At 36.2% G+C, this 15,340-nt stretch overlaps 2 protein-coding genes across 4 annotated transcripts in view; both read left to right on the top strand.

The window, feature by feature from the left end:
• The first annotated feature begins 3,185 nt into the window (after positions 1–3,185).
• On the top strand, positions 3,186–9,776 carry LOC107660049 (protein lunapark-B-like). Of its 2 annotated transcripts, XM_016449224.1 has the most exons (14): positions 3,186–3,260; positions 3,676–3,724; positions 3,830–3,871; positions 5,090–5,277; positions 5,504–5,562; positions 5,797–5,837; positions 5,965–6,048; positions 6,156–6,207; positions 6,290–6,499; positions 6,922–7,027; positions 7,170–7,240; positions 7,351–7,515; positions 7,739–7,825; positions 9,039–9,776. In XM_016449224.1, the coding sequence occupies exons 2-14, from the start codon at positions 3,698–3,700 to the stop codon at positions 9,218–9,220; spliced, it is 1,314 nt and encodes a 437-aa protein (XP_016304710.1). In that variant the 5' UTR covers positions 3,186–3,260; positions 3,676–3,697; the 3' UTR covers positions 9,221–9,776. The 2 variants fall into 2 exon arrangements, with proteins under 2 accessions (XP_016304710.1, XP_016304711.1); XM_016449225.1 differs by lacking the exon at positions 7,739–7,825 and having other exon boundaries at positions 9,039–9,774.
• Positions 9,777–11,846: 2,070 nt separating this feature from the next.
• LOC107660047 (ATP synthase F(0) complex subunit C3, mitochondrial-like) overlaps positions 11,847–15,340 on the top strand; it is a 17,342-nt gene continuing 13,848 nt past the window's right edge. Inside the window, exons 1-5 of one of the 2 annotated variants that reach the window (XM_016449223.1) lie at positions 11,847–11,945; positions 12,157–12,244; positions 12,916–12,993; positions 13,508–13,698; positions 14,285–14,429. In XM_016449223.1, coding sequence (XP_016304709.1) covers positions 12,206–12,244; positions 12,916–12,993; positions 13,508–13,698; positions 14,285–14,399 — 423 coding nt within the window. In that variant the 5' untranslated portion in view covers positions 11,847–11,945; positions 12,157–12,205 and the 3' untranslated portion in view covers positions 14,400–14,429. Of the gene's footprint in view, positions 11,946–12,156; positions 12,245–12,915; positions 12,994–13,507; positions 13,699–14,284; positions 14,573–15,340 lie in introns of those variants that run through there. The other variant, XM_016449222.1, reaches the window with a different exon arrangement.

The raw sequence follows: 15,340 nt of genomic DNA, 5'->3' as shown, positions 1-15,340 counted from the left end.
CATCCATATACTCCCCTAAAACCGAATCTGTGAATGTGCTGTGTGAACACACATTCGGTTCTACAGGGTATATATAGACGACGGAACAAAGATTCCAAATGAATATTCAGAAATGGAACGACCTAAAGAAGCTTAAGAGCACAACGTTTCCACGGTCCAGACAAAAAATAAATAAATAAATAAGGCGTTGATAATGATATTTGCACACGAAAACTGAAAACACCCTGTAAACAAGAAAATCCTTTTTAAAGCAAAGTCATTTCGAACACAAAGACACAAATTAAGAGGAATTATATACCTAAAAGACAATTTTATCAAATATTTCGATCATGTTAAAGCACATAAATCAATTGTTTCTCAAAAAATGCTATTTTGAGATATTTAATGAATATACTTTTTTCCTCAGTGTGAATTTGATGTTGTTAATTTCAGATTTTCTATTTTCTAATCCAAAATGAAATTGGTGCCTATTGTAATCATGTAGCCTAATCAAAAAAAATCTGCTATCTTAGAAAATCAAATTTCTTTCTTGGTCTCTCTGTCCCTCTCTCTCTCTCTCTCCCTCTCTCTTCCTCTCTCCCTCTCTCGCCGCAATGCAGTAGGTAGTAAATTAAAATAACCCCCTCGCTTTCAAATTTAAATTGATTCGTTAACAAAGAAACCAGAATAATCAATTCAGTTTTACTCACAGAACACAAATGCACAACACACTTTGACTTATCTGACCTTATCTCAAACTTGTCTTACTGTCTTACATTTTTACATTTACTATTTATCTCACTCAACAATGTAAATTGCCGTCTGCATTAAAAGGACACAGGATGACCAGACTATAAGAATTTTCCTGTTAAAATTCACAATTGATCATTATTGATAAAGCGACTGATTGATCAGAAAAAGTAAAAAAATAAAAATAAATAATAATAATAATAATAATAATAAAATAAATAAATAGTTTCAAGAGGAAAAAAGCATTACGCTTGATTTTGCAGCTGCACTTACCATCTGATGCAAAAACGACCTATTTAAAATACATTTCCCTGGAAACAGTTAAAGTAAACAGACGATATTTAAAAGAAAAGAGTAAAATAAAAAGGAAGACAAAAAAATCAAATAATATATTTAAAAGAAAAAAACAAATAAAATATACGGCACAAATGATAAAACAGACAGAAATGCAGACAGACGTCCTCGTACTGGGCTTTCCTGTGCAACAGAGCGCGTGGGAAGGAAAGAGAGGGGCCAATATTACCGCGAGCCCTTAGCGCGTCTCATCTGTGATACCCAATGACGGAAGCGCTAAGCTCGTAAAAACCGTTTTACAACCTGAGCTGTAAATCAACTTTTGAGCTGGGAAGAGCTTAGAAACCGCGGATTTTCTACCCCACAGTGGCGTTGCCAGCTAACCATTTATAATCTACAAAAACGAACAAATGAAGAAAACAGAAATGCCTGAAATTGGCTCAAAAGATATGCGAAGTCCGGAAATATGCAGCATTAAAGTATCTCTGCACATTATCTGGACTGCTCTTTGTAGCTAAGTTAATCAGGGATCTTCTATAATTTTATGGTAAAAAAAAAATCCCTTATCCCATTAAAAATCAGAAATTCCCTCTTGGGAAAGGGTCTGTAGCCTACGCATGACTTGTAATTTTAAAAATTATAATTACTATCATTGTCTTTCATTTATAGCATGGTATTGCAAAAAAATGGCAATACGATAACCTTAAGGTACAAATCTGTGTGTGTGTGGTGGGAGTTGAGAGAGACTAAATGTATTTGTGCATGGGTGTTAAAATACGAACAATTTATAACATTATACAATATTACATTTTCCTAATAGGCTTGTTACTTTGATGTGTGAGCGTGTGTGTGTGCGTGCGCGAAAGAGACACAGGGTATCTCTGTATAGAACATTTTTTATGCAGCATTCATCGTAATACGTCCTGACAGTTGTAGTAAAGTATACAGTTTATATATCTTTTAAATGATAATTTTACGTGTAATTGCATTTCCCCACAACAGTAAATAAGCATAGGTTTATACATGAGTGTCTACAGGATACTGCATTCATACAGTACATATGACATCTTTGAATTGAGATTCTTTCAGTAGGCTATTTGATATTAGCCTATATGAACAATATATCAATTGCGGGAACCATCAAAATATCTCTTAAACCTCAGTTTATTAGGTGAAACGTAATGGCCTTATTTTATTTATTTATTTATTTATGCTTGCAAATAGCGGGGAAAAAAATAACTGGCCAGATTCCTGGTTCTGGCCAATTTGATCATTTAACTGAACAATGAATATGCATTTTAGACACACTGTGTACATGAATTGTGTTCCGTCAATTCAATAAATGCAGGTCCCTGAATGAGCAGGCTTTTATAGCATATTTTATTCAATAGCTCAGGTAATGTTAATGGTGTTTTGGGTTGCTAAAATTACAATTTAAAATCAGTCAGAGCTAGAAATAGCCCTATATCTTCATATTTCAGGTAAATCTTAATATTACGAGTAGACTAAAATTACTTTCTATGACCTCCTCCAACGTCTTGTTTTGAGGTTTTGGTACCAAGCCTTCTTTGGGGGGCTTGGTACCAAACCACCCCGTAATTCTTGCTTACCGATTTATCTTCCTTTTTTTTTTTGTATGTGTAACGTTAATTTCTGATATTTATCGTACAAATGAGTGCCATAAACAAGTGTTTATACTTTTATATAATTACATTACAGTTTTAAAAAATAGCGGGATTGATCCATGCATGTCATTGCAGTTTTAATGCAAATTTAAATTTAATCATTAATAAGATGAGATATTTTGGTGCAAGGCCTTTAATTGTACACTACAGTGTAGTGTAAGGCCTTTAATTGTAACTACCCATGTACAACCTGTTTGCACATTCTTCTATTGTACATTCCTGCACATCTAAATATTTATTAAGCCTACAGTATACTGTCCTGTGCATTTTATTTTATTCTTATTTTTTATCTTACTTTTTCCATACCTATATTTATATATAATTTTCTTGTGTTTGTATTCTTTAATAATTGCACTGTCCATGGAGCGGACCTGACTTACATTTCACTGTTGGTCATATATTCCCTATATAACCATGTATGTGACAAATAAAAATCTTAAATCTTGAAGCTACTGGGCTTTTATTTTGAAGGTTCAAATTAACTTCCGAAAACCTCTGATTACGTCACCGTCACACGCTCAGCCTCCGGCTCCGACCCATCTCTGTAGAAAGGCAAGTTAGCGAGTGAACTCGTGCAAATTTTAATCTTATAATATGCTCCACGGTCACCTAATATTAACCTAATGAACATATGTGTAAATCACACTGCTTACGACTCTACACTAAGCGAAATTGATCCAGGACAGTTTTAGGGCTGGCGAGAAGGCAGGACAGGAGTTTTTACCCTGTCCCTGTTGTAGTAAATCCTCTGCAATAATTAGAGTTGCATTGTTGTCTCAGTTGACTATACTTACTCTTGGTATTCGTTTGCTTTTCCAACCCACGTTATTGATAAGATCTGACCTCAGATGCAAGCGAGGATTATATTTCTTTATATTTATGTGCGAGAAATGTCTTCCAGACTGATGCATTGGAGGGTGTGGATGTGTTGAGAGGGTAATTAGAATGGTTTGGTTTCTGTTTTAAGGTGTGGATTTGCAGTACTGACAATGGGAGCCATAATTTCACGGTGGAAGGTGAGTATTTTTCTCCTTTTGCAATCCCCCCACCCCCAATCCAGTTCTTGCACTTCCTTATCAAACCCATACATAAACAATAATGTAATTGTTATGCTCCAACAGACTAAAGCTTCCACAGTGGAACTTCTAGAGGCACTGGATAAGGTATGTTCCCCACTGTTGTCCTGCCATTTCAAACCCCACAGCATCCTTTCAGCCGTTGTGACCTTATCACACATCACAGAGCTGTATGTCATCATCTGATTCTGAACCCTTGTACTGGCTGCATTTCCTTGCTTTACTCATGCCTGGCTCGCCTCCTGAAGTCTCTGTCTATCTGGAGACTGTATTGACGGGACCATCTGTTCGCCGGGCTGCTGCGGTTGACCTTAACTGTCCAGTAGTGGTCACTGCTTTGGTTTAGAGTGAGCTGTAGGAATACACTTTGCAATTCCAGAGGGCTTTATGTTTAATTTCCACTGTACATTCAACTGTAACTAACAGAGCTTATATCCAGCATTCAGTATTCATGTTCTGCATTATCAGGTTCAATGTCTCTCAGATTTATGTTGTGCATAGGTTTTAATGGAATGCTGTAACTGGACACATGTTGACAAATCTGTTATTCATGCCACCATGTAAACAAACATTATAACTTACTTTGAGGCGTCATTTCTACCCGACCTGACCTTAAAAATGACTTTAGTTAGTGTAATCTAATGTAGTCAGATTCAGAATCAGTCATGTTAATTAATAATTTTAATTCTTTAATAAAACCAATTAACCCTGACAATTCAAATATAGTCAGAAAAACATATTTTAATGGAAAAATTTTGTGAAACTTAAACTTGTCTTAAAAAAATTATAAATATTAGTTTTCTGATCAAAGCTATGTAGTTAAAAACATTGCAATGCAATACAATGGTGGTTGAGAGATGCACAAATAAATGTTCATCATAAGCCTGTTTCAGCATGAAACAACATGATTTAACATGATTTAAAAAAAAAAAGATAACCATTTTTTTCAGTCCAGTAAATGTTCATCTTGAAATATTAATAACAAAATAAATAGTTATTTTTACATTTACTTTACTCACAGCAAACAGACATGTGTACCACAAGGTAGACATTTTTAGATTAAAACTAAAAGGCCATTTACTCTCTAAAAAAGTGTGAATCAGTCAGACAGAAGGCATGCAGTAGATAGTGTACAACAAGTTTTTCAGTTTGATCATGTTGATAATTGAGAGATCCTAGACTTTATAGGGTTAAATTAGATGTTATCAAATTAAGCATTTTTAGGTTACCTCACAAAGCATTTTTACAACATTTAACGTAATGACATTGGTAATGATCGTACAATGTTGCGATATGAATCCACAGGACACTAAGGACCTTGAGGAGTTTCGGGCAAAGAACCAGCGTTTGCTGAAATTGTGGGTGGGCCGACTTCTCTTCTACTCATCTGCTCTGTACCTGATCACGTGTCTGTGTGTGTATTACCTGTACTTTCCTGAGCAGTGGAGCGCTCGGCTCATCACTGCCCTGCCTCTGCTGGCCTTTCCTGCACTGTGAGTCCTATGTTTTATTCATGGATAATGAGATTCTATTAGGCTTGCTTAGTGTATTACGGTTGATGTTATTAAATCTGTATTATATATTATATCACACGTATTGCATTCTGTTATACTCCTTTTTAAAGGCTGCTTAGTTTAGGTATGTCCATGTTATTGCGTTGCGTCATTGATTTGTTATTGTGTTCTCTTGCCTAATTTCATATTCTCTCTCTTTTCATAGAGTGTTGCTATTACGAAAACTGCTCGTCTTCCTTTTCTCCAAACGTACAGAGAGAAACAGTAAGCTCATGATATGTTGTTTTTCTTCATTCTTCATGGTTTTCTTCATTTTCTTAATCTTTTATTTATTCTCTGCTGTAGCTGTGTGCTTTTTACCCAGGAATTATTCATAAATGAGTTTAAATACCCCAAAGATTTTGACAGGGATCTGATTGGGATTTGATTGATTGACTCACTGGTCTTTTGAATGAATATCTTTATAGATTGACTAATTTATGGTTTCTTCTGTTTCAGATGAAAAATTAGATGATTTAAAAGCACAGAAACGGAAAATAGTAAGTGTGATTTCAGACACATTAGAGCAGTTGTCTAAGAAAGTAAGCTTGCTTGTGGCTACTTATATTTCAGATGAATAAAATTGTTCATATGTACCATAAAACAAATGAATTATGTTTTTGTCAGCTTGAGGAGGTGATGGAAACGGAGACCTACAAAAATGCTAAACTCATATTGGAGAGATTCGATCCAGAATCTACAAAGAAAGCAGTAAGTAGTCATATGTAATATTAAAGCTTGAAAATGGTTTTTAAACAGATGTAGGGATTTATTTTTGGAGCTAGTGAGTTAGATGAATACATAGTTTGTCTTTACAGGAAACAGAAGCCACTCCAGTCAGACCCCACATGACCCCTAGACCAGGACAAGGTTTGTATGTGCTTTTGTTTTTGATTGTGTTTATGCGTGTTTTCCTTAGGCATAATGCACACTGTACTCTCATTATATCCAGACCTTCGACAGCGGCATGTTGCAATGGCTACTCCTGGTCCAGTACCCAGTCCCATGTCCCCAGGAGCCACACCCCTTCGCGGAGCCCCAGGAGGGCCTCCAGAGAAAGGGCTAGCCAGGTCTGTAGCCAGCCCAACAGGAGCGAGCCAAGCAGAAACACCACAACAAATGATGAGAAGCATGAATCCTTATTCACCAGGACCTGGCTCAGGTTCAGTACACTCATACTTACAGCGGATATACATGGTGGATAATTAAATGAAAAACTGCTAGCTGTGGCTCTATAAAACTATGATAGTGATAGTAATTATTAGTGTTTTTCCACAGAAGAAAGAAAGTCATACAGGTTTGGAATGACATGAGGATTAATTAGAATTTACATTTTTAGGTGAACTATCCCTTTAAGTGTGGATAAAGGCATTCACACAGTTTAAGCCTGTATAAAATTCCTGACTAGCTTCTTACTCAAGGATTAATGCATTCCTCACTGAATCAACATTTTCTGGGGCTTAAATTCAAACTGAACTTTATAGGTTTCACAGTTGATGTCATTAGCATTATTGTGAAGTCCTAGCGTGTCATTTTCCTGATTTGTGTAATGATGAAGTGTTGATTAAGCTTTTGATCATTTAGGTATGCATCCTCCTGGTCCACCTCTTGCTCGACCCATCCTTCACCGAGAGCGCAGCGCTGTGGACAGAGTCATTGAGTATTTGGTGGGAGATGGACCTCAGAACAGGTATTACACTGGTATAACATACAACCAGCTTGACATACAAGTTAAGAGAAACACATTGAACACTGCACTGGCCAGAATTATGTCAGTACATGAGAGAATTATTTGTCTCCTGCACTCCTCCCATTTATTCTTATACTTTCAGATATGCATTGATTTGCCAGCAGTGTTTTTCCCACAATGGTATGGCTTTGAAGGAGGAATTTGAGTATGCAGGTAAGAACCTGTCAGAGCACAGTATAGAACTGTGAAGTTTTTGGGTCCGAGGATACTTCCTTCTTTGAGGGTTTTATTTTGATACTCATGCGTGATGTTTTATGTTACAGCATTCCGTTGTGCTTATTGCTACTTCATGAACCCGGCACGAAAGACACGCCCCCAGGCCCCCAGACTCCCAGAATTCAGTTTTGAGCGCAGACTTTGCTCTGAATCTCCTGAAACACAGTCTTCTGCTGCCACAGAGACACCAGAGGACAGTGACGCCCCTGAAGGTATTTCATGCTGCTGACAGCCAGGGACCTCATTATTAAGAACTCATAAAGTCATTTTGTCATCTTGTCATGCCATGTGTCAATCAGTCTTAAAACTGCAGCTGGAAAGCCTCCAAGAGGAGAGCAAACAACTTTGAAAGTCAGTGCAGTTTTGAAGAAATCATTTACATTTATCGTTTGTATGAATGAATGTTGTATTTTATTTTATTTGTGTGTTTTTTAGACCGTATTGTCTCGACTCCTGCCACTCGTGTTTCACACTCTGGCACCCCTTGGAGTAAAGTTCATAGTTCCAAGAAATTTCCCTCAGGTCCCAGAACCTTCACACTTTACTTACACATACAATACCATTCAAAAGTTTGGGGTCTGTAAGATTTTTTTTGTTTTTTAATGGGTCTTATGCTCACCAAGGCTGCATTTATTTGATCAAAAATACAATTTACTATTTAAAATGACTGTTTTCTATTTTAATATACTTTAAAATATTTTTACTCCAGTCTTCAGTTTCAGTTATAGGCTTTAGCTGCTTAAGAAACATTTATTTTTATTATCAGTGTTGAAACCGTTGTGCTGCTTAATGTTTTTGTGGAAACTGTTCTACATTTTCAGGATCCTTTGATCAATAGGAAACTAAATATAAAATTTATTTGAAATAATTTTTGTAGCATTATCAATGTCTTCATGGTCACTTTTGATCAATTTAATGTGTCTTTGCTGAATAAAAGTATGAATTTATAAAAAAAAAAAAATTCTGACCCCAAACGTGTGAACAGTAGTGAATGCACTGCATGATGCTTTGGTGCTAAAGTATTCTCTGCTCCTTTCAGTTACAGTGGCATAACATAATCATGATCACAATCATTTCCTATTCAAAGAACACTCTCATACACAAAATCACACAACACAATAACGACTGACACCATTACAAAGCAGGAAGGTGTGTTTTGTATGTGTTTGTAAAAGACTGAAAATCTTATCGTATCTTAAATCTTAAATCTATCAGACTGTAAATCTTAAATGTCTCCTAATATGTAATTTGAAATGTTATGTCTGTTTTATATCTGTCTTAAGGGAAATATCCTGCATTTTTGACATTCAGCTTATTTTTTGATCTTTATAGAAATTGCAAGTAAAAAGATGCTTTTTGCAAAATATCTGCTACATTAATATTAGTTTTAGCAAGATGGTCAGATGCTTAGTTAGGTACTGAATGTCTAAAATGTTGAATAGCTCTCTTTAAAAAAAATCTGATTTTTTTCCAAACCCTTTGGTGCATGGCTCATTGTCTTAAACTTTTTTCCCTCTAATTATTAATTGACTTGTTTACAGTCTTGATAATACATGTTGTGCTTCTTTTAAACATGCATTATCATACTGAATGAAGAATACCACAAATTATATTCTTATTATTTAATGCAATAACAGGCCTAATACGCACACAATCTCACACATGCACAACAGTGCCATGGCTTTTAGCAGTATACTTCCCCAGTGGCAATTATTTTAATTATTACATTTTGCAGATGACATAGAAAGAACTACAACTGCTGAGCTTCAGGACCCTCCCGCTGAAGATCCACCTGCTGCACATGAATCAGAGGAAGAAGAGGCACAGTCTCAACAGAGCCCGCCCCCCTCAGAGGATGTCCAACAGGAAGAGGCTGGAGCTCAGGGGCAACAGCAGAAAGAGGATGAATCAAACTAAACTGTGTTTAAATGCAGTTTACACATGCATGATCAATGCCGTTCACTACAGCTTTTGGTTTTTGGGATGTTTGGTTTTAACTTCACCCTAAAGCATGTTAATTTAGTACTTCTTAGTAATTCTGGAGGCTGTTAAGAGTTTTTACTGCTAAATTGTTTATATATGCACCACAATGTTTACATATAGTGGGCTAAATATCATATCACATTACAGTTTGTAATGCTAATGGTGTGGTGCGCCCCATAATGGTGATGTCACCCAGTACAATACATGTGCATGGTTTGTTTATGAGGGTGATTTCACAAAACAAACTGCAATTGCTAAAGTTAGAATAGTATCATTTTACAGTGTTAGCATTCAGTTGCGTAGTAAATAAGGACAGGATACATTTTATAGATTTTATCTGTCTGTGTGTTTACAGAATTATTTGAAACCGCAAGCTGAACAAAAATACACTCTTGACAAACGCATAGTCCTTGTAGGGAAGTTATGTTTTTTTTTTGCTAAATGCACTATTTTGAGTATTAAATATTTATTCTTTTGTTTTGAATTGTTTTAATTGCTTGTGTTTTTTCTGGCCAACAGTTTGTTTACGTATTTGTGTATAATTCAACTGTCTAGTAAATAAGGACAGGATACATTTTATAGATTTTATCTGTCTGTGTGTTTACAGAATTATTTGAAACCGCAAGCTGAACAAAAATACACTCTTGACAAACACATAGTCCTTGTAGGGAAGTTATGTTTTTTTTTTGCTAAATGCACTATTTTGAGTATTAAATATTTATTCTTTTTTGAATTGTTTTAATTGCTTGTGTTTTTTCTGGCCAATAATTTGTTTGCGTATTTGTGTATAATTCAACTGTCTTGTGCCTTTCTGGTTAGGAATATGGCTAGGTTTTAACTGCACAGTTTACAAAATTGCAAAATTTGTCAGAAATAATACATAGGATGTTTTCTGCATTGCTGTTTATGCTTTACAAGTCAACTGATGCCAGAGGTGACACTGGTATTTATTCATGAATTTAAAAAAAAAAAAGTGATAATTTTGTAATCAATTGTGCCTCTGCATTTTGCATTAGTTATTTCATTTCCATGTTCGTTGTGAATTGACTCTTATCTCAATAAGCAACACAAAATTCATGTACTTTGGAACGGGAGGTGTCCACTTGTTCTTGTTTGTCTGTACTTACAAGTTGTGCACATGTCTGTTGCATTTACTGTACATACTGGATTGTGTGCATTTTAAATCCCATAAAACCTCTTTTTCTAAAGAATGGTTCTTTCAGCATTATCATGAAAAGTGAGTTTCTTTGGTAGGCAACAAAGTGATTAAGAATTAAGAAGCACAATATAGAAAGGCTAAATGACAGTTTCTGATACTCATGCCTGAGCAAATATTTCATGCATGATACATAATAGATAAATACGTACACTTTACTGATAGCCTTTTTTGTCATATGTTGGCATAGCAATTGAAGTAACTAAAAAATGTAACATTTAGTTTTCATCTTATGAAAATTGTTACATTTTTTACTCGTTTACAGTTGTTCCAAACCAGATACACCAGCAGCCCCTTACAACAATTGTGTTCTTTGATATGATATAACATGTTATTTCACAGAACCTAAAAGAATTTTCTTAGATGTGTTCTTTGAGAGTTTCAATATGTCAAACCAGCAAATGTAATATGACCCCAAAAATATGTATTTTGACATGAAATATTTGTACAAAACTGTAGGAATTCTCTCATGGGCCCAGTCGTGTTTTATATAATTGCGTATCCCAACTAACCTATTAATAAGTATGAAAACAATGACCAGGACTGAAGTACTAGGCTAAGTATTGTATTTGATCTGTGTTGTATAGGCCTTTTTAATTTACATAAGTTGTCTGTGTGCTACAGCAATCTATTTGACCTTATTTTATTATTTATTTTATCTGCTTGTTCAATCATTTTTCTTATATATTCTGTTAAAAGTGTAAAAACGCAGTAAAGTTTTATGTTGTCTTTGCCCTCAGCGCAGTTTTAAATAAAGCACCATTGAATGACCTTCAAGCGATACGTATACCCTTGAGTAAATCTGAAATGAAAGGTTTAATTAAAATAGCTGTCAGAAAGATATGGCAAGAGAGATGGGATAAAGGTAACAAAGGGCGACATTTGTATAATATAAATAAACAAGTAGGACATGTAAGACCTGCTTATGGTAACAGCAGGGATGATACAGTTATATCGCGATTGAGAATTGCACACTCTACTCTTAATAAATCACTCCAGATGACAGGAAGACATTAATCTGGTCATTGTAATCATTGTGGACTTCCAGAAACTGTAGAGCATGTGCTGATTAACTGTAGGGCATATGAAAGGGAACGAATACAGTTAAAAGAGGAATTAAAATCTGCCGGCATTCATTCTATGACATTACAGAATGTGTTCAACAGTTCTCATAAAGGTTATAAAGCTCTTATTAAATTTCTGAAAAGAACAAATGTATATAATAAAATATAGGTAGAAGTTTTTTTTTTTTTTTTAGTTAGCATTTCTCTTGATATCATCGCCTCACACTCCATCCCAGTAGGTATGCACCAAAAGCTGGTTTGCCAACCGCCATTAAACATAAGAAGAAGAAGAAGAAGACCTTCAAGCATCCGGGAGCTTCATTGAATAGAGGGTCGGGCATGCGCAGTAGCTTCTCAGCGGTTCGACCTCTGCAGCCGGGTAAGTGAAGGAGAGTTAAATGGGAACCGGAGAAGCTATATTGTCATAATCTTATACCATCATTACACTATAGATATATGTAATCAAATCACTCGATCCTTTTCATGTTCCACAGATTATATAGCCCTTGCAAAAGGAGCTATTTAGTACCAGGTGGCGTTTTGAAAGCGCTGATATTGCATTGACCTTAAACTGTCGGCTTTTTCCATAGAGACAGACGCGGGTTTATTCCTCACCACAGTCAGCGAGCTCAATCAAACATGTACGCCTGTGCGAAGTTCGTGTCCACACCCGCACTGGTGAGTATTTATAGTGGTTTCTGCAGTTATGATAGAATGGAGAAGCTCCGAAAATGATGTTTCCTTAAAATGCAAGAGGCCTGGTGCGCTTGACTTTTTCCCATGTTGATGCAGTGCATTTCAAATGGGTTGTTTGGATGGCATATTGCAAAAAATACTGCTTCAGAATTTGTTTGTGTGTATGTCATTGTGGCTAAGATGTCAATGGCAGCAGCTGGTTGCTAATGCTATCAAATGAACGGCGATTAAAGGGAAGTCAAGGTCATTATAAAAATCTGACAGCAAAACATAATGTTTCATAGACCATTCTTTTAAAATGAATCACACTTGAGCTAAAGGGTAAAATGTAGTAGTGATGGTTGGTTCAAGGCTGCGGGTGTTATGTTCTGCTTTGTTGCTGTCCTTTTGTACTGGACTAGCCACAGTCCTTTTATTAATTTAATTATAACTGTAATTATTTGTTCAGTTGACATTTGGAGTGTGATTTGATAAATGTTCAGTCAGTGTAATTTCTGATTGTAGCAAATATTTAATATATTTTCTGGACACAAGGCACCTCTCACGTAATTCAAGTGTTGAAGCAACAGTTTGGCCTTGTGTGTGTCAGTCTTAAGTACAGCACTTTAATTGTACGTCTTATGTGCTAATGTGATTTCTGATCTCGGTCTCAGGTCCGCTCTGCCTCAAGGGCGCTGTGCAGACCACTCTCTGCCTCTGTGCTCTCCAGGCCAGATGTCAGCTCTGCAGAGGTGAGTGCTTTATGCATATGGCCTAATGGTTAGAGAGTCGGACTTGTAACTGAAAGGTCTCGGGATTGTAGGTGGGGGGAGTGAATGTACAGCGCTCTCTTCCTCCTTCAATATCGCGACTGAGGTGAGACCCTTGAGCAAGGCACCGAACCCCCAACTGCTCCCCGGGCGCGGCAGCAAAAGTGTCTGCCCACTGCTCTGGGTGTGTGGTCACGTTGTGTGAGTGTATAGGACACCATACTTAGCCACACGTCACTTTCATATGCCACGTTTAAGATCAGTGGCACTTACTTGCTGTTTTAAATGAATGTTTAATGCCCTTTTAGTAGTTATTTTTCTCTGAAAAGCCTTTTTCTTAGGCAAGGACTTCTTTATAAATCATCTTAAGATTCAATCCTTCGTTATATGCATTTACTTGCTTTATAAGCTTGTTGCAATCTACAAAGCGATTTCTTTTTGTCAAGTGATGGTAGGTGCAGTTCATTCATTTTGACCGTTATCTTTTTTTCTTAAGGCCAGCCCAGCCTTTCTGCCACAGACAGCTGTTTCCCAGGTTGCAGTGCGGGGTTTTCAGACAAGCGCCATAAGCCATGATATCGACACAGCCGCCAAGTTCATCGGTGCTGGTGCCGCCACTGTGGGAGTGGCAGGTTCAGGAGCTGGAATCGGAACAGTGTTCGGCAGCCTCATTATTGGATATGCCAGGTAGACTAGACCAACATCCATGAAAATAATCACCATCTTGTTGCCATCACTTGTTGTACATGAAACAATTAATTTCCAGATCTTTCCATATGGTAGTGTCACATAAACTATAGCTTTACTCAAATTTTGGTGTTTTTATATTTATTCTATAGTTCAAATATATTTTAAAATTAAGTTTAAGAACTTGTTAATATTGCAGCAATGCAAGTGTAGTATTATGTGAAATATTGAGTTTATGTAGTTCAGCTTGAGCAAATTTAACCCGTCATGCATCACACTGTTGTTAGCTGATCTCTCTTTTTCCATGACAAAGCAGTGTTCCTAAACCTAGTCTAAACCTAGTCTGGTGATGAGTGCCCCCTGACCCCTCTCTCTCTCTCTCTCTCTCTCTCTCTCTCTCTCTCTCTCTCTCTCTCTCTCTCTCTCTCTCTCTCTCTCTCTCTCTCTCTCTCTCTCTCTCTCTCTCTCTCTCTCTCTCTCTCTCTCTCTCTCTCTCTCTCTCTCTCTCTCTCTCTCTCTCTCTCTCTCTCTCTCTCTCTCTCTCTCTCTCTCCCTCTCTCCCTCTCTCCCTCCCTCTCTCCTGCAGGAACCCATCTCTGAAGCAGCAGTTGTTCTCATATGCTATCTTGGGATTTGCCCTGTCCGAGGCTATGGGTCTCTTCTGTTTGATGGTGGCTTTCCTCATTCTGTTTGCCATGTAAATACTGCTCCGTCCACCTCTTCCCACTGCTGTGTTTTACACTGGCTACCAAAAGAGTTCTGTGTTGGTGTCATTAAAATTGTACATTTTCCAAGTTTTTGTTGAAGGCTGATAAGATAAAACATGTATTGTAAAAATGTATCCAAATACAGAATAAATACATGTATTTCAGTATTTAAAATGTTTGAAGATATTATTGTGCCAATGAAGATGGTTGCTCATTGCAGATTTCAAGTTATTTGGGGAATGTTTTAAAAGGGGCTGCTTTAGTTTATTTCTATATTTAATACAAGTCAAACACTTATATGGTGGAGCAGTAATCTACCAAAAACAGTGGTCTGTTACAGAATGCCTCAGATCTTGCATATTACTTAGTTCACCAGAAATCTAAATTATAATCTTTAAACTTTTTGTAGTTGTCTCTTTCAGTGTGAGAATCCATGTGCCATAATTAGGTTTTTAAATATAATATCTAAAATGGAAGCCTGTTTCTGACAGAATTTTGAAGTTTTCTGCGCAATTGTGAATCTCAATTCTGACTGATTCTCACATTTCCGAGTTTATTTATTATTTATCAGATGCTTTTATCCAAAGCGACTTACAAACGAGGACAACAGAAGCAATCAATTGTAGTATTAAAACAACTAAAAACAGATCCAAAACTAAAAGCTAAAACTTTATAAATACTACCTATACACATTTTAAAAATAAAGAGATTAAATAAAAATGACAAATGCATACAACAAAAATTCAAAACTTAACATTTAAATGAAAAACAAAAAAATAAAGCTAAAAACAATTAAAAATATTAAAGAAAAAAAGGTATGAGTATAATAATGATTCTAACATAACACTAAGCCAAACACCAGAAAAAACAACTACATATGTGTATGTACAACCACACACACATACATATATATATATATATATATATATACACAT

Source organism: Sinocyclocheilus anshuiensis, unplaced genomic scaffold, assembly GCF_001515605.1.
Source record: "Sinocyclocheilus anshuiensis isolate Anshui unplaced genomic scaffold, SAMN03320099.WGS_v1.1 scaffold55, whole genome shotgun sequence".
Lineage (NCBI taxonomy): Eukaryota > Metazoa > Chordata > Actinopteri > Cypriniformes > Cyprinidae > Sinocyclocheilus > Sinocyclocheilus anshuiensis.
The sequence above is the reverse complement of the archived record's forward strand: the minus strand, read 5'-3'. Positions and strand labels throughout refer to the sequence as shown.

Coding starts and splice junctions, on each gene's coding strand:
- LOC107660049 (XM_016449224.1), top strand. CDS start 3,698: ATGGGAGCCATAATTTCACGGTGGAAG. Junction 7,028..7,169: donor GGAGATGGACCTCAGAACAG/GTATTACACTGG, acceptor TTATACTTTCAG/ATATGCATTGATTTGCCAGC. Junction 7,241..7,350: donor GGAGGAATTTGAGTATGCAG/GTAAGAACCTGT, acceptor TTTATGTTACAG/CATTCCGTTGTGCTTATTGC.